The sequence below is a fragment of the Carettochelys insculpta genome, chromosome 8, assembly GCF_033958435.1.
Source record: "Carettochelys insculpta isolate YL-2023 chromosome 8, ASM3395843v1, whole genome shotgun sequence".
NCBI classification, from domain to species: domain Eukaryota; kingdom Metazoa; phylum Chordata; order Testudines; family Carettochelyidae; genus Carettochelys; species Carettochelys insculpta.
The window spans coordinates 29,956,107-29,981,373 of NC_134144.1; the positions used below are offsets into that span (position 1 = coordinate 29,956,107).

The 25,267-nt window shown below is 44.8% G+C and overlaps 1 protein-coding gene across 4 annotated transcripts in view; it reads left to right on the forward strand.

Annotated features, from left to right (window-relative positions):
• The first annotated feature begins 4,697 nt into the window (after positions 1 to 4,697).
• The window catches only part of ZNF385B (zinc finger protein 385B), a 124,617-nt gene continuing 104,047 nt past the window's right edge, over positions 4,698 to 25,267 (forward strand). For 2 of the 4 annotated variants that reach the window (XM_075001161.1, XM_075001160.1), the window contains exon 1: positions 22,032 to 22,167. In XM_075001161.1, the coding sequence (XP_074857262.1) occupies positions 22,110 to 22,167 (58 nt within the window). In that variant the 5' untranslated portion in view covers positions 22,032 to 22,109. Of the gene's footprint in view, positions 4,740 to 22,031; positions 22,168 to 25,267 lie in introns of those variants that run through there. The other 2 variants (XM_075001164.1, XM_075001163.1) reach the window with 2 other exon arrangements.

Below are 25,267 nucleotides of genomic sequence, written 5' to 3' on the forward strand. Positions count from 1 at the left end.
GTCATTAGGTAAGTTGCTTGCTGGGGGGATACCACAGTCTAAAGCTGGGACCCATGAAGCATCATGAACCCCGCTCAGAAGGGCGAGGGATAAGACTCCTTGGCCAGAGAGAGGTAGAATCTTGAAGTTGATCACAGAAGGAAGAATTCAAGTGCAGTAACCCTGAAATTCTGACAACTGCAGTGCAGCCTTTTCCCTGAAGTGTAAGGTGTTTGGGGCAGGAGCCGTCATTTCATTGTGTGCATTCATCGTGCTTGGCAGAGCAGTGTCCTGATCCCTGAGCGGGGCCTCTAGGTGCTGACACAATACAAATATAATAATCCTGTTCCATTAGACTTCTAACCCTAACCAGCAGTACAGGCTAAAGACAGAAAAAGGCTCTGTGTTCTGTTAAAGCTTGCCCCACTTATCAGCCCATTCATACAACTCTGAGGTGTCTGTAAGGGTTTGAAGTAGTGTCCACTGAGAATCTGCGGGGTTGAGGGAGCAGCTCTACACATTTTGGGCTGGAACTGACAAGCTGCTGAGCTTATTGAAAAGTGTGAGTTCCTCCATTCTCATTGACTGCATAAGTCTGTGTCTGAGCCAGTGGAGTTCAGTGGGAGCACAGGGGCTGAGGCCTTAGTGATTGGACTGTGTTCTTGGTAGAAAGGCTTGTCTAAGAGGCAACATGGAGCTCCACTGCCTTACTGGGAGCTTAGGGAGGGACAGTGGCTCCTGGCTCTCACATGCAGAGGGGAAAGCACAGTTTGTAGCACTTCTTCTGTTCGATTGGTCAGCAGTCTGTATTTGTTGGAAGGGGGAGCCGTGGACCTGCCTCCTCCCTTTCTTGTTTGAGGACGTTTGTACCCTGCAGGCATTAGGAGGGATGATGCCCCGTGCTCCACCATCCCTCAGTGCAGGGACTGCTATGTACAAGGAAGAGGGAGGAATTCCTCCCCTATCGTCTACTTTTGCAAAGGGACAGGATGCACTTTACCCCAGCTACCTTACTGTCAGCGACAGAATGGCCAAGCTAAGGAATAACAAGCCCAGACTAAAAGCAGTGAAGCAAAGCTTTATTTCAAGAGTTTAATATATTAAATTTTAGATCGATCTGAACGATAGGCTAACACACAACACATGCTGCCCCATTACAGAAGAAACATTTCTTTATGAAGGAAAATCATTATTCAGCTGTTCTTTTGTCTCCATGACAACTGTAAGAGTCTAACAACAAAAGAATAGCTGCTGATGCTGTTCGCTAAAAAATCTTAAATGTTCATGTGATTGTTGATAGCAACAAAATGGATGCCAGGACAGGGTCACTTACAGCCAATAATAGGCATTGCACCTATCACTGAGATATCATGTGTGACATTTCTTAAGCCGAATACATGCCACAGGATAACGTTGATGCAACTGGCAGTTTTTATAAATTATCTATGATGCATTGTTTTTATGTTCACCGGTAAACTGCCATTCACTGTCTGTCACAGAACAGTTTACACACAAAAGCAAAGAGCTCCTTGTGCACACATTTATAGGAGACCACTAGAGTAGATCTTGGGCTCCCTTCTCAGCTTTCTAAGGTGATAGAAAGCAGGGTTGGCTCCTAAATAGGAAGAAGCAAAATTGTAAAAGCTTTACCTGTAGGCGGGATGTTTTGCAGAAAGCATTTAAAAAGCAAAAGCATTTTTCTCCTTTCAAAATGCATTTTTACCATGAGCTTTTAACCCTGATCCATTGGTTCCAGAAATTGGGATGCTTTCTTGATAACTAGTGCTACGGAGTATTCAAATGCTTTAAGAAAATCAAATACTGAATGCCATTGGGGTTAGCAGCAGAAACCTGTGGTGATACAAGACCCCTTTCATGGGCAAATGATTTTGCTAAAAGAGAAAGATGTGGAATTAGGGGCAGGTTTTAAGAAACTGAGATGGAGGCAACTTGGAACAAAAATTCCTCACCAAAATCCGTGGGAGAGGGATTAGCAGAGGTAAAAGTGAGCTGGTGCGCCCTAGTTCACTGCTCTGGCAAGGAGCCAGCAGGCTGGGTTGCTGTGTTTCAGGGGGAGGCACAGCGACTCCCAGTTGGGTTACCGGGGCTTTCCTGCAGGCTGCTCCAGGGCTGCCCTACTCTCTGCCCTGGGCCCACAGCTGAAGCTCTGACTCCTGCAGCCCCATTCCCCATCCTGAGCCCCCCACCCTGACTCCTCCACACACCCCAATTTCTGCCCTGAGCCCCTCCTCACGCCCTCCAACCTGACTCTTGCATTCCTCACACCACCTGCTCTGAGCCCCCCACATGCTCAACTTCCTGCCCAAATTCCTGCACACCACCCACATTCCTCCAGCTGCTCTGAGTGCCTCCAACACTGACCTGATCCCCACCACAATTCCACCCCCCCAGCTTAAATTTATTACAGGTGCTGTTGTATCTCAGACCCCTCCCTTCACACACACACACGCATGTACAAACACACACACACACACACACACACACACAGAGCAGGATGCAACACTATTTTACCTGTAAAATATTTAAGTTTCACCCTGGGCACTAGTGAAAAAATTGTACGACTGAGTTTGATGATTTGTGTGCACCACTTGCAAATTCCAGGTGTCAGTCTTGTAAATCAGAATTCAGCGGCGATGTGCTGAGGCACAAATGCTATCTTTCAGCACGGGATTAGGCTACTGCCCTGTACTCGTATGAGACAACACTGTAATTCCTTTTGGGAACTTAACGTGATCGTGGGTGATCACCTTTTCAAAAGGCAAAAGCTGGACATGTGCAGGAGCTGCACATACCCCATCCTGCAGCCCCATTCTTCTTCCTCCTTTTTTCCCCCTGAGGACCTGAAAGCCTGAGCTCGGATGGGGTAAGAGCCACCCAGGGAGCCAGTCAGGGTCACAGGCTCTCCAGCTGCCCTAGGTGGGAGTCTCAAGAGCTGCTGCTGGCCCATGGGTGGAGCTAGTTCCTTGGGTGGCTCTTATTATGGCCTGACTGCAGCTATTGGCCTAACCCGGGGCAGAGCCTTGGGGTAAAAGGAGGAGAAGATGGTAGGGCCTCTTGGCAATCAGGGTGGGAGCTCAGCCCATCCCTCCTTTGAAAGAGACTGGTGCTGCCCCGAGCTTCGGGCATGCACAGCAGTGAATCTTAGTGATACAGCAGGGCATCAGAGACACATGCTTGTGGTAAAGTCATTCATCCTGGGCCTAGGACTTGAACTCTGCCTTTCAAGACCGTCCTGCCCAATTTGGGATCGGTGTCAACCAAACTTCAATGGCAGAAATTGCTACCTGCTTATTAAACAATGCTTTGCCTTGACAGTCTATTATACCAATGTTCTGTCGCTGACTGCTATTGATCTGTTTCTTGAATGTTAAGTCTTGATTTCAACCTATGAAGTTCTAAAAAGTTTGGAACCAAAGAGATAGAGTGACTGGTTGCAGTCACTGCTTCAATTAGCATAGCTGTTTTGGGTTCCAAAGAGACAGGCCTGTACTCTGAAACTTGCTCCCCTCTTTTGCTCCAATAGAGCTGGAATTAGCTTCAGTGAGCAAGTCAGTTCATGTTCAGGTTTGTTGGGGTTTGGGGCTTATTTCTATACATTTTAAATATTTGCACAAGCAGCAAGAGTTCTTGGTGTGGGTGGACCTCCAATTTTTTTTTTTAAAGAAATAAATGTAACACGTGATGGCTTAAGACAATGTTTATACCAGGGAACATATTTCAGGATTCTAACCTGATTAAGGTAAAGGAGAGGTGCTGATGACAAATGATTCAACTTGCAGTAGCAATAGGTTCCTAAAAAAGAGTGTGTGTGTGTGTGTGTGTGTGTGTGTGTGTGTGTGAGAGAGAGAGTGTGTGCATTCCTCCTTCGCTCATTTTTGTGAATTCCTCACATACCAAACCATGCTGGTGTACAGCCTCAGAGGGGCAGCTGTGTTAGTCTTTAGCTTGTCAAAAAACAGGCAAGTCCTCTATCACCTTAAGACTGACAGTTTTATTTATTAGGTAATGAACTTTTGTGGGTAAGACGCACTTCATCAGATTTGGAGCAGTTAATAAGAATCCAGAGTATATATAGCTGGGGGGAAAAGAAGGGAGAAGAAAGGAGTAGGTTGTATGTATGTTTGGTATCAGTCCAGCAGGCATGACAGCCAATATAATCTTCCATTTTCTTGGTACCTCACAACCAGTCCAGTAGGGCATTATTGGGGTTGAGGAAGGGAGCCTATATAAAAGGCTTAGATATAAACTCCTGTCAGATTGGTACCAAAGAGGCAGTGACAAGAAAATCCAGAATTTGTGCTGCTTCTGTTATCTAAACCTTTGGGGGATGAATAGTAGAGTACATCTACACAGGGATTTTACCTACTCAGTCATTTGGCAGGAAGCCTGGAAAATTCTAGTCGTTCAGATGGTAATGAAATAGAGGGAAAGGAACAGACATCTGTGGAAGTAACCTAACTGGGAGCCTGGTTAGCCCAGGTAAATTGGTTCTGATATTGATGAAAGTCACAAGGCTAATTTGAAGGGGATGGACAGTTTCACTAAACTTCTGTAAATAATTTTGTTTTGATGAAAAGTGTAAGATCAAAAGCCTTGGAGACGGGAGGCCTTTTATAATTAGAGAGTGACTAAAACATTAGCCATAGAAGCATCTCAAAACTGATATGTCCTTCTCCCTTAACTCTGAACTACAGGGATTGCTCCTGGAGAAGAGGGAAGATGGATCATTTGGAATATCTGTTAAGTGCTGGACTTCTCTGCCTAGACTATCAACCTAAGTATTTGTCAGTGCCAAATGCAGTAATGATTTTAGGATGTGGACACTTGTGTACTGTGAACTGTGCTGAGACCACAAGTTCATTTTACAAAGTGATGTAAAATGTAAAAACAAGCTTTAAAGTCATTGCCAAGTTATAGTGGATTCCAACCAATGCCTTAGAGACTACGTCTACACTATGAAATAAAGGCTGCATCTACACTATGAGATAAAATCTAATTTAAGGGAGTGAGCTTGATATTAAAATGTCACTCTCTTCAATGCAAATATCATTAGCTCGAATTAGTGATCCCTAATACCAATAACAAAATGTTGATATTACCGGATGGGTATGGAATAAAGGCTAGTGTGGAAGCACTGTCTTTAATTCGAATTTATTAGCCTCCAGAAGTGTCCTGTATGTATCCCACAAAGCTATGGAGTAACCCTCCATTTATGGCTGCTTTCTTCTCTGCTGCTCTCCGTGCAGATGCTCAGGAAGAAGGTCACAGGAAGCCTGTGAATTTTTGATTGAATCTGAATTTGAATTTTGCAGCACCCAGGCCCGCAAATATAAAGGTCCGGATGCGTGGCTGATGGACCCAGGTGCAGGTGGACAGGGCTGATAGCACAGCTGCCCTCCACTAAGCAAATGTCCATGGAGGATGTGTGGCACAGGGAACTTGGGCGATTTGTGGGAGGGCTGAAGACACAGCTGCCTGCTGCTACACCAATGTCCACAGTGGATGCGCGGCTGACGGAATTGGGCAGGGGTGGACAGGGCTGATAGCACAGCAGCCTGCTGGTATGCCAACGTCTGCAGAGGATGCACAGCACAGGGAACCCAGCTGAGTTCTGTTACTGGGTGCTCTGAATTCTGGACAGTGCTTTGCATTCTGGGGTTCTAACATGCAACACTCACAAGCAACTGGGGCTAAGGAACAGTGGGAAAGGTACCCACAATTCACTGCTCACGCTGTTGAACTTGCATAGGGCAATGGAGATGCAGAAACTCAACAAAGAAAAATGGTGGGTTGAATTTGAAGAAGGTTTGTGGACACTTAAATTCGAATTCATAAGAATGAGGTCAAAAATCTAATTTATTAAAAATTGAATTTCTCTCATAGCATAGATGTAGCCAAGTTGAATTTATTAAAGTCAACTTTGCAACACCGGATTTAATAAAGTCAAAGTTGAGTGTCCACACCTGCCCACAAAGTCAACTTAGTGCATCCCCACTCAATCGCCAAAGTTCGTCTGTTGCAGCAATTCATTCTGGGCACAGGAACCCACAGTTCCTTCAGCCCTGTGGCATTCTGGGTTTTTTTGTTGGTGCTTTATGGGGAAAAAAATGCCCCACAAGTGGTTGTGGGTGTGTGATATCACCTTTCCAGACTGCATTGCCCTCATTCCACTCCCACTGAAAACAAACAGTCATTTTTCAGAAGTCTCTTTCCCTGATGAGAGAAATTGTTTGTTTGAGTTATCCATATTACAGAAAGAGGCAGATTTTGCAGACTTCAAATTGCCATTAAATACAAGTGAACAGAGAGAGGCTGAAGGAACCAGATTTGAACTAGAGAGAGAGAAATTTGTGAGTTGACACTGCACAGAAGTGAAGAACAGACATTTTCAGAAGTCTCTTCCCCTGGTGAAAATACATCAAACAGGATCCATGAGACTAGGGAAAGATGTCATATTATCCTCTAGGAAAGAGGGAAAAGAAGAGAATCCCGGAGAGCATTGGTGTCTGGTGGTTCGTGTCACTCAAAAGAAGAAGAGCAGAAAAGACAGTGTGTTGGTTTCTAGTGGTTAGTGTCTCTTCCCCCAGTGAAATTATACCAATCAGTACCCATGTGACTAAGGAAAGACTTCATACTATTCTAAAGGAAAGAAGAGATAATGAAAAAGTGGTACAATAGTTGTAATGTGTCTGGCTGAAGGAGCCAGGTTTGAAGTAGTAGAGAGAGGGTGACCATCCATCCCCTATTGGGTAGGACAGCCCCGTATTTCAGGTGCCAGAAAGTCATCCTGACTTATTTTTGAAAGGGGCTAATTATCCCATATTTTGCCCCCCCCCTCCCCCGCCTGCTGACCTTTTCTCTCAGCAGTGTGCACAGGTGCAGCTGCTAGCCAGAGAGCACATGGAGAGCTTATGTGCTCTCCAGCCACAAGAAGAGGGAGCCAGCAGGGGGCCCTCCAAAGATAGGGCAAGTTGGTGCTCCACATCCCTGTGCCTTTGGGAAGCTGGGGGAGCACCAGCATCTGCCCCCTTCCTGGCTCCCAGAGGCTTGGTGAGCTGGGAGGAGCACAGGTGGCTGCCTCCTGCTTCCCAGCTCCCCGTGCCTCAGTGGAGCCGGAAGGAGGTGCCCCCCTGTTAGCCGGTGGCTGGGTAATGTACGGTGAGGTACCAACTATGCCCTTGTTATCATCCGAGTTTAAAACTGCGAGAGCAGGGAGCTCGTCGCTGCAAGCAGCCAAGACAGGCTGACGGATTCCCCTGGGTCCTAAACAACCCAGTTTTTTACTGTTAGAGCAAGGAGCTCCTAGCACTCTCACCTTCGGCCAGGCTGTGGTAACCAAACGGTTAAAGTTCTTTTTATTGTGCTGGCTGTGTTGCAGTGACAAAAGGGTAACAGCAGTCAGGCTTAGATGTTAACTGGTTACAAGTTTATTAAGCTACAGTTATAAGCGTGTGGTTACAAAAGGCTATTGTCCACTTCTTATATGCTAGCAAAGTACAGGTGTTAACAAGTTACGTTACAATCCAATACAAAGATATCTGTTACCATCTAACACAATGATATCTTGATACAACGACATCTAGTTACAGAGCTCTAATTCTTTAACTGTGCACAAAAAAAAAAAGAGACCTAGCATGGCTATATCTTACCCTCTCTGTATCTCTCGATACCAGCATAGCCAAGCCGGATCGGTCACTCAATTCCGCGGAAAGACGAATACGAGGTTGGGCGTCCCCAGTTGCGGACCTTGGGAGGCAATCACCTGACCCGACCAGCAGGTAGTTGGTGGAAATGCACTCAGAGTTAGAGTTCTGCTGGGCCCGCCTTTTACACCCCCTTTTGGGTTACATATTCTCTTTCTTATCTAAGGTGCCAGATCATACTGGTCTGTCTTTTGTGACGCCAGTTTGTTACAAGGGCAATTCTTACTTAATTTGCACTTGTAAGACAGGAGATAAGCAATTTAGGAGTACAGGACATTCTTTTCGTGTGGGCAGAGACTTCCTCTTCTGGGATGGCTGTGTGGTCATCATATTCATCAATGCCAGCTGGGGTGATTTCCTGAGGTTCCCCCCCCCCGCCCTTGTTGACAGTTTGGCCTGTTAGCCTTCTATCTGTACTTTCTGTTTCTCAGGGTCACGATGAGCTAGCACATCTGGGCCTCAATCAGAGACATCAAAGACTGTGCTGTCAGCAGCCGTTTCCATGCTGTGTGTGCTTCCCAGTGGGGCGGGGAGCAAGCAAGCTGGCTTGTAAGGGGGAGACTTTGTCTGGCTACACCCCCCCCCATTATCACCCTATCCCATATTTGGTACAGGGAGATATGGTCACCCTAAGTAGAGAGAGAAAAAAATGTGAATTCTATGTGGTGATGACTGAAGAACGCACTAGGGAGGCCATTGCACTGACATCTCCAACATGAGGGGAGGAGACCATTAGAAGAATTAGCTCCAGGCTCATTATGAATCCCCAAGACTAAATGGATGAGAAGGAAAGAATCCCAGAGGGCATTGTGTCTAATGGCTGCTGGAAGGAGCCATTACCCCATCAGTAGTAGTGGTGGCTCAAGAAGAGAAGGAAGCATGAGAAGATAGAAGAGTTGAGGAAAGAATGAAGGGATTCCCTTGTCTTTTCTAGCAAAGAACCCCTAGCCAGTACCTGTGTGCAAGAGGAAAGGGAGAGAAAGAGCCCCCAAGCTCCATTCCTTCACAGGAAATCCTCTGCTGAGCCAAACAATTTGGGAAGGGAGAGTGCTGGTGCCTTGGGGGAGGGACAGCCTTGTAAAATGTTTGTGGCAGGGGTTAGCCCTCAGGGCATGGTGCCTTGGTGGGGGGCACCCCCATAAAATGTGAAGCAGAGGAAACAAGTTTCTCACAGGGAAGAAGCCTTTGCTCCCTACAGGGCAGGACATGCTGCTGTCTGGAAGCATGGTCTGCATGGTGTGGTGTGGTGGGGGCAAGCCTGCCAACGTCAGGGCTCCTAGGGGGGTGTTGCCCCATACAAATGTGAAGCTCAGAAAACCAGTTTCTCCACCCCTCCTGCTAAATCCTGTGCAAGGAAGAATCCTTCACCCCATGCAGGGCTGGACAACGCTTCTGTCTGCAAGCATGGTCCCCACAGCCCAGCTGCTGGGTAGTGTGGTGGGGCAGGGGTTTGCCACGTGCTGGGATAGAGGGGACTAGCCCACCAGCCGCATAGCTGCTTGGGATGTAGGGCTGCCCTGTGCAAAGGTGGAGTGCAGGAAACAAGCTGAGCAACCTGTTGAAATGGTTCAATCAGTTGGGTGATCCCAGGACTCATTTGGTAACAAGGTTAGTTTTTAAAGTCACTATTCTTTAAAAAGGGACCGAATGAAGCACAGTCCCAGCAGTGACTGCTTAAAAATGCAGCCACCGCATGGTTACACCTTGAATAACCTGTTGAACTGGTTCAGTCAGCTGGGTGCTCTCAGAAACCATTAAACACGTTTCTCTGCCTCTCCTGCTAACTCCTGTGTGGGGAAGAAGCCTTCACCCCACACCGGACAGGGCATGCCACTGTCTGCAGGCTTGGTCTGCACAGCCCAGCAGCCATGTGGAGAGCGGGAGCTTGATTTTTCACTCATCTCTGCTGAGCATCCCTGGTGTTTGCTTGGCACAGATTTATCCACCCACATACAAATGAGATCCTGGATCTCCTGATGGCGCCACGCTGGGGCTCTTTTGCAACCCTGAGAAATCATGGCTAGATGCAATAGCCACACTGGCCAGAAAGAAAATGAATTCAAATTGCTGGGCTTTTTGTTTACTACTTCCTGCACATCTGGAAAGCAACGGAGGTGAAAGCTGCCAGAACAGACAACAAGAGGTCTTGTGGCAACTTAGATATTTTGGAGCATAAGCTTTCGTGGGCAAAGACCTGCTTCATCAGATGCTTGGGGGGGGGGGGGGGGCGTTTCAGAGGGGTATTTAAAGAGTGCGGTCCCAGTAAAAGGGAGGGCCAGAGCTGACAAGGTCTACTCAGCAAGGTGGAAATGGCCCAGTATCAATAGTACTTGTCAAAAGAGTCAAAAACAAGTCAGATCAGACGGGGGGGGGGGGGGGGGGGGGGGGGGGGGGGGGGATGTGAGCCATTGTCAGTGTCTAATGGGGAGCTATTAACACCCAGGGCAGAGAAGCTGTTTTTGTAAGATGCAAGCCACTCCCAGTCTCTGTTTAATCCTTGGTTAATGGAGTCAAATTTGCAAATAAATTGCAGCTCAGAGATTTCTCTCTCCATTTGATTTTTGAAATTTCTTTGTTTCAAGATTACCACCCTTAAATCTGCTACTGAGTGTCCAGGGAGATTGAAGTGTTCTCCCACAGGCTTCTGTACATTACCATTCCTGATGTCTGATTTATGTCCATTTATTCTTTTGTGGAGAGACTGTCCAGTGTGGCCAATGTAAATTGCAGTGGGGCATTGCTGGCACATGATGGCATATATTATATTAGTAGATGTGCAGGTAAAGGAGCCTCTGATGGTATAGTTGATGTTAGGTCCTGTGATGAAGTCACTGGTGTAGATATAAGCATCTGAAGAAGTGAGTTAACTCACGAAAGCTCATGCTCTAAACTTTTCTGTTAGTCTATAAGGTGCCACAGGACCCTTCGTTGCTGCTACAGATCCAGACTAACACGGCTACCCCTCTGATACTTGGTGTAGATATGTGAGCAGAGTTGGCAGCGAGGACTGTTACAGGGGCTGGTTCCAAGCCTAGAGTCACTGGTTTGTGATTTGTAGTATTTGTGAGTATTTGCTTAAGGTTGGCAGGCTGTCTGTAGGCGAGGACAGGCCTGCCTCCAAAGGTCTGTGAGAGTGAAAGATCATTGTTCAGGATGGGATGCAGATCACTGATGCTGTACTGGAGAGGTGGGGACTGTATGTGATGGTCAGTGGTGTGCTCTTGTTTTCCCTCTGGGTACCCATCTGGCTCTGTCAATCTGTTTCCTGACTTCCTTAGGTGGGTATTGTAGTTTGAGGAAAGCTTGGTAAAGGTCTTGTAGATGTTTGTCTCTGTCTGATGGATCAGAGCAAATCCGGTTGTACCTTAGTGCCTGGCTGTAAACAATGGATCATGTAGTGTGCCCTGGATGGAAGCTGGAGGCTTGTAGATAAGCATAGCGGTCCATGTGTTTTTGGTATAGGGTGGTATTTATGTGACTGTTGCTTATCTGCACAGTAGTGCCCAAGAAGTGAATTTCTTATGTGGACTGGTCCAGGCTAACGTTGATGGTGGGGTGGAAACTGTTGAAATCATGGTGGAACTCTTCAAGAGCCTCCTTCCCATGGGTCCATAAGATGAAGAGGTCATCAATGTAGCACAGGTAGAGGAGGGGCGCTCGGGGACAAGAACTGAGAACGCGTTGTTCCAGGTCAGCCATACAAATGTTGGCATACGGACACATTCATGGCATTGTGGAATACCTCTGGAGGCTGAGAACATTACTTTAAAGTAACAGTGTTTCCACACTAGCATTAATTCAACCTTTAAAATTCAAACCTGGTTTTACACCATGTTGGAGGGGCGGAGCGAGGAAGTCGACCTTAGTGCCCCTTAAAATCAATGGGTGATTTTAAGGGGCACTAAGCAGTGAAGACAGTCGCATTGTAAAATCAAGTTAAGTGCCTTAAAACCGACTTTGTGCTCTAGTGTAGGCATAGTCAGAGATAAAAGCTTTTATCTCCCATTTCCAATCTCTAAGCTATCGTGTTTCACCTTTGTAGAATCTTTCAGAATGCTGTTCTACTCAGGAAAGAGCCACTCTGAAATGGTATGTTGCATGTGTCTCTGCAACTCCATGTCATGTTTGCTCAGTTGACCAGTTAAATTGTTTTTTCTTCTAACTGCCAACCATGACAAACTCATCCTGAGATTTGAAAGCCACGGTGGCTTCTCTTGGCCACATCTTATCATCACCATTAATAAAAGATCTTGCAGGCTATGTTCTGCAGTCAGTTACATTTGTGCAACTCCATTGGCTTCAGTGGATTTGAAAAAATGTGACAGTAGAATTTTGAGTACTGGGCTTCTCCAGTTGCAACTGAGGGTAAAATTTATCTGCCTGAATTGCTGCTGGTATTACATAGGGACAAAAACCTTGATTCCTGAATTTACATTGACAGGCACCCTACAGCGTTAAACCGTTCTTGTAGCTGCTTATATAGCATTTGATTTTTTTTCTGTGTAAACATTTTCTGTTAAATCGATGCAGTTTAGTCCAGAGGAGGCCGTATTGAAATCACAAACTGGTTCATACACTTGGTAATTAAAGTTCCAGTTGAGCTATGTATATCACAGACTACTGCTGACCACTACATTGAATGTGAAGTATTAGTCATTTTAGTGGATTATAATGAATGGCTAATTATATTTCATTAAGTCTTGCCTTTAAAGATGGACCTTCCCCTACAGCATGACACAAAAAGGGCACTGAATTCTTTTATGATTGTGATCTTATCTTTACCTGCCTCCAATTTTTCATTTACCTTTTTAACCTTTTTCCCGAAGTTCTTCGTGTTTTTATTTGTAGAAGTAATCGGACTGTAATTGATGTAGATTTTGACTGACGCAGTAATTTATGGCCAAAGTAGTGCCAGGAAAAATATACAATTTTATGGTGTAATTTACTTTTAATCAGAATGCCTTTTTCCCCATCTTAAATACAAGTATTTGAAAATCCTGTAGTCACATAGGAAGAGGGGAGTATAAATTCTTATTTGTAGGTATTTTTAATTGCTCTTTGCAAATATCCTGTTGTGACCAAATGAAAGCTGGCATTCTATTTTCATTGATTCAGCTCACAGCATGTTGTGTTCAAATAGTAAACCTATTACAGTAGGTACATGTAATAGAATTGTGACCAATTCTCTGTTGCCAGCATTTCACCTGAAGCTTTATTTAAAATACAGTGGAAAACTAGTAATTAAAGATCCACATCAGCTATCTTTGAAAATGTTTCCACAGCTAAATTTAGAATTTAGCACACAATTAACATTTCTGTTGTTGAAGGACAAAATTTGGTATCCAGAAGGTATAGATGTGCTGTGAAAAAATAGAACCTCTATCAAAGTAAAATACTGTTTTTCAAATTGAAAATATCACATCATCAGTCCACCAGAGAAATTATTTTGACAAAAGTAAGTATTAATGAATGGAAAATTCCTTTTTCTGGGAATAAAAATATTATTGCATATACCTACTATATTGATCATAGCTAATGCAGTGAGCTATTATATCTACCAGGCTTATTCCTAGTAACAGAGAGGAAGCCGTGCTAGTCTATACACTATCAAAACAAAAAGCAGTCAAGTAGCACTTTAAAGACCAGCAAAATGGTTTATTAGGTGAGCTTTCGTGGGACAGACCCACTTCTCAGACCATAGCCAGACTTAGAACAGACTCAATATTTAAGACAGAGAGAACCAAGAACAGTAAGCAAGGAGGACAAATCAGAAAAAGATAATCAAGGTGAGCAAATCAGAGAGTGGAGGGGTCGGGGGGAGTCAAGAATTAGACTGAGCCAAGTATGCAGACAAGCCCCTATAGTGACTCAGAAAGTTCCCATCACGATTTAAACCATGTGTTAATGTGCCAAATTTGAATATAAAAGCCAGCTCGGGCTGTTTCCCTTTCCAAAATGGTGCGATAATTCCTTTTCAGTAACACACATACCTTTAGGTTACTGGAAAGGAATTATCGCACCTTTTTGGAAAGGGAAACGGCCGAGCTGGCTTTTATATTCAAATTTGGCACATTAACACATGGTTTAAATCGTGATGGGAACTTTGAGTCACTATAGGGGCTTGTCTGCATACTTGGCTCAGTCTAATTCTTGACCTCCCCCCGACCCCTCCACTCTCTGATTTGCTCACCTTGATTATCTTTTTCTGATTTGTCCTCCTTGCTTACTGTTTTTGGTTCTCTGTGCCTTAAATATTGAGTCTGTTCTGGTCTGGCTATGGTCTGAAGAAGTGAGGGTGTCCCACGAAAGCTCACCTAATAAACCATTTTGCTGGTCTTTAAAGTGCTACTTGACTGCTTTTTGTTTTGATAGACTTATTCCTGTGTGTAAAGTTACTCATGTATTTCAGAATTTGCAGGATTGGTGTTATAATATTTACTGAAGTAATGTTCTTCTCACCATGGCATTTATAGTAGTCTTTATACTAAAAATAAGGAGTAAAGTAAATAACAAGATCAAATAAATTGTGAATTTCAAAGCAAAAAAAAAAAAGAGGTCTTGGGCCCTGTATTGCTCTGAAGATTTTATCTGCTTCTAAAACAATATTTTCTAGTTTTATTTTAGAATTATCAGATTTGAAGTCCTGGTTTTTGTGGGGTGAACATGTGGAGCACTGAAGAACTAGTGGGGGTACTTATGTCCCAATACACTGAAACCTTAATTGCAGATGCAAGTATAATTAGCCTGCTTAAAACTGTTTTTTCTTGGTTTTGTTTTTGTTTTAACCTGCTGACTTAAAGTTGACACACAAGCACTCTCGTTGAAAGTTATACCAGTCCAAATAGTTCCTCTTTGAATCCCATCCTTTTACTCCTACTTCTCCACACACTCCTCGCTTTCATTATGTACATAATTCTCTCCAGTTCTCCACTGGTGTTCGTATGCATCAGATATTTGCAGACTGCTATCACGTCCCCTCTTAGTCATCGCATCGCCAGGTGATACATACTTAACTCTTAATCTTTCCTCGTAAATCAAAACTTTCAGCACTAACCATTTCTGTTGCTTTTCTTTGATCCCTCTCCAATCTGTCAATGTCTTTCCAGTAATGAAGTGCCTAGTTATTGTTCAGCACAGTAATCTAGGTGACAGAACTGTAAGGAGAGGGTCTCGTTTCCCTGCCCCGTGACTGCTGGGTATTTATAAATAAAGGGCTAAATCCTGTCCCCTTTGCTAACCATTAGTAATCAAATTTAGAGCATGAGGCTGGTTTACCTTCCCTAGGATTACTCCATAGCTACGGTCAGTTCTGGCTTGACCCCTGTGTTTCATCACCCTCGCACTGAGGGAACAATGGCCTTTGATTCTGTCTAATAATCATATTAGCAGCCCTACTATTTCCTCTTTCACATCACTAAATTCCTAGCTGCACATGCATATTGAAGGAGGGGTATGGTATATAATGAGTGCGAGGTTAAGGAAATGCGGTGACCTATTGTGATATGTAGTCCCATTGCTGCCAACCCTGGCAAAGGGTTCTGCATTCTTTACCAGCAATTCCTGTCTCAGACCTGACAAACTCACTACATTGTTTTCGTGGTACTTATCCATGACGAATGACATATGAGGTCTATAGTGGAAGCTTATAGCTTAGCTTCTCCATACTCACTTGTGAGGTTTCAAAACAAAAAGCAGTCAAGTAGCACTTTAAACACTAGCAAAATAGTTCATCAGGTGAGCTTTCGTGGGACAGACCCACTTCTCAGACCATAACCAGACTTAGAACAGACTCAATATTTAAGACGGAGAGAACCAAGAACAGTAAGCAAGGAGGACAAATCAGAAAAAGATAATCAAGGTGAGCAAATCAGAGAGTGGAGGGGTGCGGGGAAGGTCAAGAATTAGATTGAGCCAAGTATGCAGACGAGCCCCTATAGTGACTCAGAAAGTTCCCATCACGATTTAAACCATGTGTTAATGTGCCGAATTTGAATATAAAAGCCAGCTCGTCTGCTTCTCTTTCCAGAACGGTGCGATAATTCCTCTTAAGTAACACACATACGTTTAGGTCATTGACAGAATGCCCCATTCCATTAAAATGTTGACTAACTGGTTTGTGGATCTGGAGTGTTTTGATGTCTGTTTTGTGCCCGTTGACCCTTTGTCTAAGGGAGTTAGAAGTCTGTCCAATATACAAAGCATCTGGGAATTGTTGGCACATGATGGCATATATGATGTTTGTAGAGGAGCATGAGAAAGTGTCCATGATTCTATGAGTAACCTGGTTGGGTCCAGTGATGGTATTTCCAGAGAAGATATGTGGACAAAGCTGGCAGCGGGCTTTGTTGCATGGAAAGGTTCCAGGACTGGTGTTCCTGGGGTATAGACTGTGGCTGTTAGTGAGGATCCTCATGAGGTTGGGAGGTTGTCTGTAGGAGAGAACAGGCATGTCACCCAGGGCCTTCTGGAGTGTAGCATCTTGATTAAGAATAGGTTGTAGGTCTTTAATAATTCGTTGCAGTGGTCTGAGTTGGGGGCTGTAGGTGATGACCAGTGGTGTTCTGTTCTTGGCTTTTTTGGGCCGATCTTGGAGTAGCTGGTCTCTGGGTATTCGTCTGGCCCTGTCGATTTTGTTTTTTTACTTCTCCTGGTGGGTAATTCAGATTTATGAATATTTGGTAAAGTTCTTGTAGTTTTTGGTCTCTGTCAGTTGGATCAGAGCAAATGCGATTATACCTAAGAGCTTGACTGTAAACAATGGATCTAGTCACGTGTGGAGGATGGAAACTAGAAGGGTGTAGATAAGTATAGCGATCAGTAGGTTTTCGGTACAGTGTGGTACTGATCAGGCCATCCTTGATTAGTACTGTAGTGTCCAGGAAACGTATCTCTTGCATGTTGTAATCGAGGCATAAGTTGATGGTGGGGTGTAGATTGTTAAAGTCTCTGTGGAATTCTTCTAGAGCCTCTGTACCATGGGTCCAAATCATAAAGATGTCATCAATGTATCTTAAGTAGAGGAGTGGTAATAGGGGACGAGAGCTGAGGAATCGTTGTTCCAGGTCAGCCATAAATATATTAGCATATTGTGGGGCCATGCGGGTGCCCATAGCAGTTCCAGTAATCTGGAGGTATAAATTGTCCCCAAAACGGAAATGATTGTGTGTAAGAACAAAGTTACAGAGGTCAGACACCAGATTGGCTGTGGTGGCATCAGGGATGGTATTCCTGATTGCTTGTAATCCGTCTTTATGTGGAATATTAGTGTACAGAGCCTCTACATCCATTGTGGCAAGGATGGCGTTATCAGGAACTTCTCCGATGTTTTGTAATTTCCTCAGGAAGTTGGTGGTGTCTTGGATATAGCTGGGAGTGTTGGTGGCATAGGGTTTGAGGAGGGAGTCCACGTAACTGGATAGTCCGTTGGTAAGGGTGCGAATACCTGAAATGATAGGGCGTCTAGGGTTTCCAGGTTTGTGAATTTTGGGAAGTAAATAGAATAATCCAGGCTGCGGCTCAGATGGTGTGTCTGAGTGAATGAGGTCCCGAGTAGCAGCAGGGAGTTCCTTCAGTAGTTGTAATTTCCTTTGAAATTCCAAAGTAGGATCAGCGGAGAGAGGTCTGTAAAATGTGATGTTGGAGAGTTGTCTGGCTGCCTCCTGTTCATAGTCTGACTTATTCAGGATGACAACAGCGCCCCCTTTGTCAGCTGGTTTGATTATGAGTAATATTTAAGGAACAAGGTAACTAGAAAATTATGCCCTTATGGTCTTGCCGTGAGAGTGAATCACCAGGGAATCGTATTTTTGGGTGAGAGGCCATTCCAGTGGGAGGGAGGCATCCCTCCTCCCTGTCCAGTCGTGCTGAGAGGCACCACGGGCCCAGGGGCAAAAAGTGGGAGGAAGTGCCCAGCTCTGTGCCCTGGAAGAGGCAGGGGCAGGGTCTAGGGCATTCAGCCCTCAGTGCATCCCTGACCATAGTGCTGGGATCCCCATCCCTCACAGCTGCACACAGCAGTGCTGCTGCAACAATTCAAAAGGGCACAGAGCTCCAGCTGCCGCTGCTGATATTTTGGCTGTGGCAGTGGCTGGAGTTGCAGGCCCCTCTGAAATGCTGCCCCCCTCCCTCATTGGTGGGCTTTTGCCTGCCTAATCAATTATGCAATGTTTTGCTCTGCTATTCAGTTGAAGCAATGTGGAAAAGTCCATGGAAAACCACTAAAATAAACTATAAACATGAAAACCACTTGGAGGTAAAAAGGAAAATTTAGAACAGACATCGCACCACCCCCTCTGTAAATAGAGACCAAAGACTGAGTCACAGGGCAGAGAAAGACACTGAATCATTCACTGAAGAGACACCTTTTTGAGCCATAAATATTGAGTCTGTTCTGGTGTGGCTAGGGTCTGAAGAAGTGGGTCTGTCCCACAAAAGCTCATCACCTAATACATTATTTTGTTAGTCTTTAAAGTGCTCCTGGACTGCTTTTTTGTTTTCATAGTATATGGACTAGCATGGCTATCTCTCTGTTACTTTTTGAGCAGATGTGTCTTTTGCAAGTCTGGAACGTGGGCAGCCAGCCAACACTACAATAGATTGAATGGTCTGGGGAAAACCTATTTCATTAGATCATGGTTTCCCAAACTGGGGGGCATGCCCCCCCCCAGTGGCGTGTGAAGAAATTCCGGGGGGGGGGCCCCAGGTGATTCATTCTCCCCACCTGAAGAAAGATCTGGCCTTTGCTTCTGGGTCTCAGACCCTGCCGTTTTACGTGGGTGACCTGGTGCTGCTGCTATAAAAAGCAGCCAGCCAGCAAAAACCCACATGGAGCTGGCTGTCTTCTGCAAATGAGAGTGAGTGTGGGTTGCGGGGGGGAGGAGGAGGATGGGGTTAGATGGAGGTCTGGGGGTGCCTGGTTTTGTGGGAGGGCCGGGGAAGGGGCTCAGGTGGGCAGCTCACGGGGCTTGCAGGGCTCGGGTGGCCGGCCAGCTTACAGGACATGTGGGGCTCAGGCGGCTGCCCCTGGCAGAGCAGGGCTTAGGCAGCTGGCCCCAGCAGCGTGGGGCTCGGAATGGTGGGTGGGCTGCTGGCCCCAGCAGTGTGAGGCTTGGGCAGGTGGCTCTGGAAACACCAGGTCTCAGGCGAGTGGGCAGCTGGCACGGGCAGCTCTGGAGACTGGCATGGGACTCATGCAGCTGGCCAGCTGGGGCTGCACCAGGCAACAAGGGGCAAGACAAGTTATTTGTGCTTATTTTTCATTTTAAACAACATTTTAATATCAAGCTTTTGTGTTTATTTCAAATTATGCATTGAATTTTTTGTTAAAAGTGGGTTGGATGATGGTAAAGAAGAGGTGGGGGGTGTGAGGGTTTCTCAAAAATCAACAGTGGGGTGTGATGCCAAAAAGTTTGGGAACCAGTGCATGAGATAGAAAAGTAATGTTAATTGTAAACCCTAGTTCACTTTCTCAATTTTTTATTTCGTGCTGCAAACACTTGTTCCGTTACTCATGTGTCTAATGGAACTTTTATTCTTAGTTACATAAATCTTTTGCTTTATTGCAAGCACTCATAAGAGTGGTGATTTAAGGTTAATCTGCTAACCAGTGTGGACTGCTCCTTTGGGAGCAGAGGGTCTGGGATTTCTGTGAGCATCATGTTGGGCTGATTATCACAGGTAAATGTATCAAGAGGACTTGGGGACAAGGGTGCAGTTCCCACTGACTTGCAAGGCAAAGACAGTGCTGAAGAATAGGATTTATGTGGCTGAAGGCAAAAGAACAGCTCTGAGCTGGGTACTCTGAGAACTGTCACATCTGCCTACACCAAAACAGAGCCACCTCCTGGATTTCTGCCTCTGCGGCCCAGGGCACTCCCTCTCTTCTCTTTCAGTATCAGCAGACCCACTGATGGGAGGGGGGCACTCAGGGCAGTTGCTTGGGGCCCAGGGTTTCAGAGGAGCCCAGAGAGCCTGTCACTACTGCTGCTACTTTGTCACTGGGAGCAGCTAGAGCTCCCCTGAAGTGCTAGCAGCAGTGCGTCTCCACTCTGTGCAGTGTGTGTGGGTGTGCAGGGGGTGAGGAGGGTGAGGGAAGAGCACCACTGACTGTCCTAGGCCCCGCCCCTTCTGGTGTGCAGAGCTTGGTCCACCTTGCCCTGGGGCCCACGGCCGTTAGCCCCACTGAGCAGCAGTAAGCAAGCTGCCCCCTTCTCTCTGCAGGGTTGGCAGCAGGGCTTGTTTTTCTTCTGTTCGTAAGAGTCATGGATTAAAGCACGGGGGGCGGGGAGGGGAGGAGGAATCCCTGCACTAACCTTGTGTATAACAGTCGGCTTGTACGGGCTTGGCCTCCTATCTGCTTCTCCTCTTTCTCCCGTCATGCACAATCTTCTGCTGGAATGGTGTTGCTGGGGACCTCCCAGCACAGTAGATATTGATGTCAATGCCCCATTAAGATGCTCAGGGAAGGTCTTGGGCTGTGAGCAGATGCAGGCAGATGTCCCTGCATTCATTACACTTTGGTCATATTTTCATGCTTTTCTTGACACCCCTGAGGCCTACAGTCATTCTTAAAAACAAAAACACTGTTACCATTTTGGAATTCATAAGAGCTTAGGAACATGAAGCATGGGCCAGTAATGCCATTACTCATCCCTGAGGATAACAGATGTTATTCAGAGCTGGTTTGAAAAATGGGGAAATATTTCATCATACAGTTTCAGAATTCAACTGGCTGTAATTCAGGCACCAGAGAAACACCCTACAGTTGAACCTGGTTAGTCAGGAGCCCTCGGGACCAAACCAGTGTCAAACAAGAGAATTTGCCAGACCATGGGAAGTTGTTATTGTCGAGCACATTACCAACACTTCCACTCCTTACTGGGCTCTTAGAAGACATTTGGGGTAGATTAGAGCTAAATAACTTTGAGACCACAGGAAACTTGGCCACAGCCATGATAAGTGGTTGTCTGACTAATTAAAATTATGCTGGATTACAGAGATTGCTGGGTGAGAGAGTTCCAGACTAGAGAGGTTCAACCTGTACACATTTTATCCTGCACTTTTTTACATTCTTGTGATCTCTGCGCTGAATCCAGTGGTTCTCTTCAAATTGATCAAGATTTTCTCTATAGATTCACCCGATATGTCTAGGCCTCTTCCCTCACTGTGGTAATTTTGCCTTTTGATCTTATTTTAGCTATGAACCCTTGCATGACTGATTTAGTGTTATTTAATGTCAATGAATAGCTATTCCATGCAATCAGTTTCTAAAGAGATTTAGTTTACCACAAAATACTGTGTGAGTCATGGCTAGAAAAGGTTTGGTTTTTCCCCTTTTTTGTCTGAGGGTAATTTTCCTCCTTGGATTGTTCTGGCTGGCATCCATCTCTTCTGCATGGAAGGTGGATGCAGTTTAAAAGTTTTTTTTTAAAAAAAAACAGTTAGGTAAACTGTTACCAGCTTTATCAGCATTGAGTTCAATGGGACTATTTATGCTTGAAGTGAGGCAAGTGTTCCTGCGTCAGAAAGTTATTTCCTATGCTTATAATGGAGAATACAGATAGTACCTTACCAGAAGGTGCAGGTGGGCAGGGGGGCTGGAGATAGGAAGGGGGCATGGAGGTGGTGGGGTGTGGGAGAATCTATTCAGAATTTAGAAGGAAAGAAATTACATAGACCATAGAATGCATTCTCATCATAAGGATTCTTGCACAGATCTTCACTTTCCATTTATGCAAGATAGAAACATGTTTTGTTTTATTTTATAGAATGAGGGCATGAATGAGGTTCATTGTTGCTGTCAAGGTAGTGATCTACAATAAGGAAAACAATGCTAGTTCATTACTGGGTAATTAATTACTGAATATTTTCTATTCTGACACTATCCTGAGGATGTTGTTGACGAATATATACCAGATTAGTGCATGCATGTGTGCATCACAATACCAATACATATTATCTTCACCATATATATACTGTTTGTATTAAGCACATAATAATAATATAGTAGCAGTTACATAGTCTAAATTCCCCTGTTCTTTTTATATAACCTTGCTTACTTATGCTAAGCATTCCATAACCCATTGCATTCACTAAGTGAGTTTTGGCTAAAGTGAATAGGGGAGCTGTCAAGACCGAGACAGCTTTACCATAGCAACAGAAAGGGATTTATCCTGGAAATGTACCAAAGGAAAAGGACAAGATACATGAGAGTTCTGTGCTAGTACAGACCCAGGAGGAGTTGTCATGACCTGGAATGCATGTGTTCATAACAAAGAGATAAGGGTGCACCCTGATACCAGACAGACAAGGGAGAAAGCTGATTGGCTAAAATAATGCACACAGTACCTTTTACTCATAAACAGAGAGGGTATAAAAAGATGGCTATAGGGGTGTAACTTTGGGAGCATGCATTCTGGATTAGGTGAATATTACAAAGCTGCACAAGACTGCTTCCTGGAGACTGGTATTGTACAGATTTTTACTCCATACTTTTTTACTTTATATTCAGAACTGTTTAATGTTTGCATGTTTGAAATTAGGCTCTGGCTGAAATTTGTGTATAGCAGTCAACATTTTCTTTAATAGCTCTCCACACAAAATTTGATAAAGAAATGGATTGTTGTGCAATAAGTAGTTTGTATTTACATTTATTTTAAAAATTGGGTTTAGGATTATTTTTATACATTAATTATCTCCACTGGAAGTTTAGGTGGAACAGTTGCTAATACATAAGTTTTGTGGTTATTCTCTCCCATCACTTGCTTTGCCCTCCAAATGCTTGTTTAAGGATTTAAACACACAGAGGAAAATAATTCATAACAAATTTCACTAGAGTTGCCACATGCATAACTTATGCCCTAAAGCAAAGAAGTGATGAGCTAAGAATTATACACATCCTCCTCTTCACCCACAGGCACATGGTTTACCATTACCACACCCATCATAGATACACTGCAGACCATCCACCATTACACCCCTCATGGGGATGTCAGCCTTCTATGGCTCCCTTTACTATACTGCGCCTTCGCAACACAGCACACTGCTACATCAGGTACCCACAGTGATCAGTGCTGAGCAACGATCACGTTTGGAAGAGATGGTGTGCAGATGGGAAAGGGGTAGGGTACATTATATAGGTGGGGGAGTGTAGATTGTGGCACTAATTCACAGTGGAAAAATCTCATTCTATGTCCTTATACTGCTCTGGTCCCCCTGCTACAAGGAGTTGCAAAGGGGAAAATTGCCTTGGGGCTTGGTAATTCAAAGGGGCCTGGGACTCTCCTAAAGCTCTTCTCACCCAGCGTGGCTCTCTAAGCACTGGGGGCATTGGGTGCACCATGGTCTGCGCAGTGCTGAGGACTGGCTCTCCCTGGGCCCACCCATTCTGTCAGGGTCCCTGCCCCTTCGGAGGGCACAGAGCCGCCTTCCCCACACCTTGCCTTGGGGCCTGCAGCGGCTGCCAGCCCTGCTGGCTATAATTGTTGTCAGATGTGTGGTACTCTGCATCTTCCTCACAAAACATCTACAGGTTCTTCTTCTCAGTATTGGTCCTATATGTGTTCCGCAGCTGGGTGTGCGCACAGGCCGTGAGCCTGAAGATTCTGACTCTGGCCCCATAGTGGTAAGATGGATAAACAAACGCTGCTTGCTCTGGACCGAAGTATAAGGAGCAAACATCTCTCCAGGTTTTTCTGACCACTCTTTGGCCTGGGTCAGAATCCTTTGTGCCCTGGGATTCCTCAGCTTCTTTCTCTTCATGAGCCTATAACATATATTGAAAATAGTTCTAGTGTCTAAGTCTTTGTTATAGTTTTAGTCTTAGTATAAGTATTATAAGTGTAAGTATTAGTATAAGTTAGTTTTCTTCCTGTCTTGAGAAGTCTTGCCCCATGGACAAAGACTATCCCCAGAATCACAGGGCTCTGTCCTGTGCCACCTTTACTTTTCCATTGGTGACAGGCATCAGTGCTGTTTCTGATCAAAGGCAGAGGTGTGCAAAGTGCAGCATCTGCTGCTCATGTCCCCCCATGAACCCACAAAGCTTGTAAGAGCTGGCTGAAAAAACAACTAACGGAAAGGGACTATGAGACCATCCATGAGTTCCTCACCCCCATACAGCATCCGTGAGACATTATCAGCTCCATCAGAGTATGAGGAAGAGGAAGCGGATCCTGATCCACAGATACTGATGGCTGTTTCATCTTCCTCACCAGGCAAAGGAGGTGGCCAGCGTTCTCTACAAGCTGTGTACTTGTGCAGGTGCTTAGGAGAGATTTAAATGCCACCCAACTAATAGCAGAGCACCCACAGCTAGATTTTGTTTGCTTGTTTGTTTCTACTGGTGGTGTGCATTCCCACATGCATCAGTGTACATAAATTTATTCCACACCTGGATGGAAAAGATTAGCAGAAACATTAGAACTGGCCCATCTCACCTGAGTGGAGATTGAATATCTTCCACCTTTGCTGTGACAGAAAAATCCATGGAGTTGCTTGAGACCAGCAAGATTCTTGAGAGAACCAGCCTACCATCTAGGTAGACTATGTTGGACAGTTGGAGGCTTCTCTGTCTGGGACACATCCATCAAGAATATCTGCTTAAGGCTGGACTCTATAGCCAACTCAAGAAATACCTGCAATGAAAAGGAGGCCAAAACTCTTATAGAGCATCAAGGTCTCAAGAAATTCAGACTTACCACCAAGTGGGTGAATGCTGACCCTCAACTGCTTAGTTTAGAGAAGCCTGTCAAGCTTGTGATGTCATCACAGCTCAGACTGAGGCCCATAGGAGATCTAGGAAGCAGTGTGCTCCAACTTCCATCCCATAAGTGGACCATTATGGGAAGGTCTTCTGCCTATGCACTTGGCTCTTCTCACACACTACTCTGAAGCCCAACTGACTAACTTCATCATGTTTCCTTTCATCTGTCAATATGCTGGACAGCTGTACAAGGGAACGTGCACAGTAATCGTGTATGTATATTGAATGTGTGAGCTCCCTTCTGGTGGAAAAAGTTGGTATAAGCATAATCAATGCACTTTTTCAGCTCTCACTTTGCATAATTTCATGAGGGCCCATAGTAATGGTCGCAATACTGTTTTCATTAATGAAGTCTGATTAATTTTCATTGATGTGGAAAGCTGTGTTTATCTGTCAAATTTGTTGACTTGAGAAAAATGAAACTTCTGTGCTACTGTAGATCATAAAAAGTTAATTCCCACTTACTGACATTCATTTTTTGTGAGTAAAACCTTACACATGTGCTCATTGATATTCAATTCATTCTTAGACTGCCTGCGCTTTGGGACAAGAATTGTCAGATAATATATGTCTGTGTAGGGCTGAGTGGGGCCCTAACCTTTTGTCCATTAGACTCACTTTTCTTGGATGATAATAGCAATGGGGGAAAGCTTGGAGATGCATCTCTCCACACAACAGCTTTGAGAAACAGAATTTAAAAAAATGCAGTATAGAGTAAACAGTGTTTATAGTATAGTTAGTTTATTTGCTTGGGTTTTCCACCTCCCTAGAAATGAGCAGCTTTCTTGCTAAGCTACAGAAG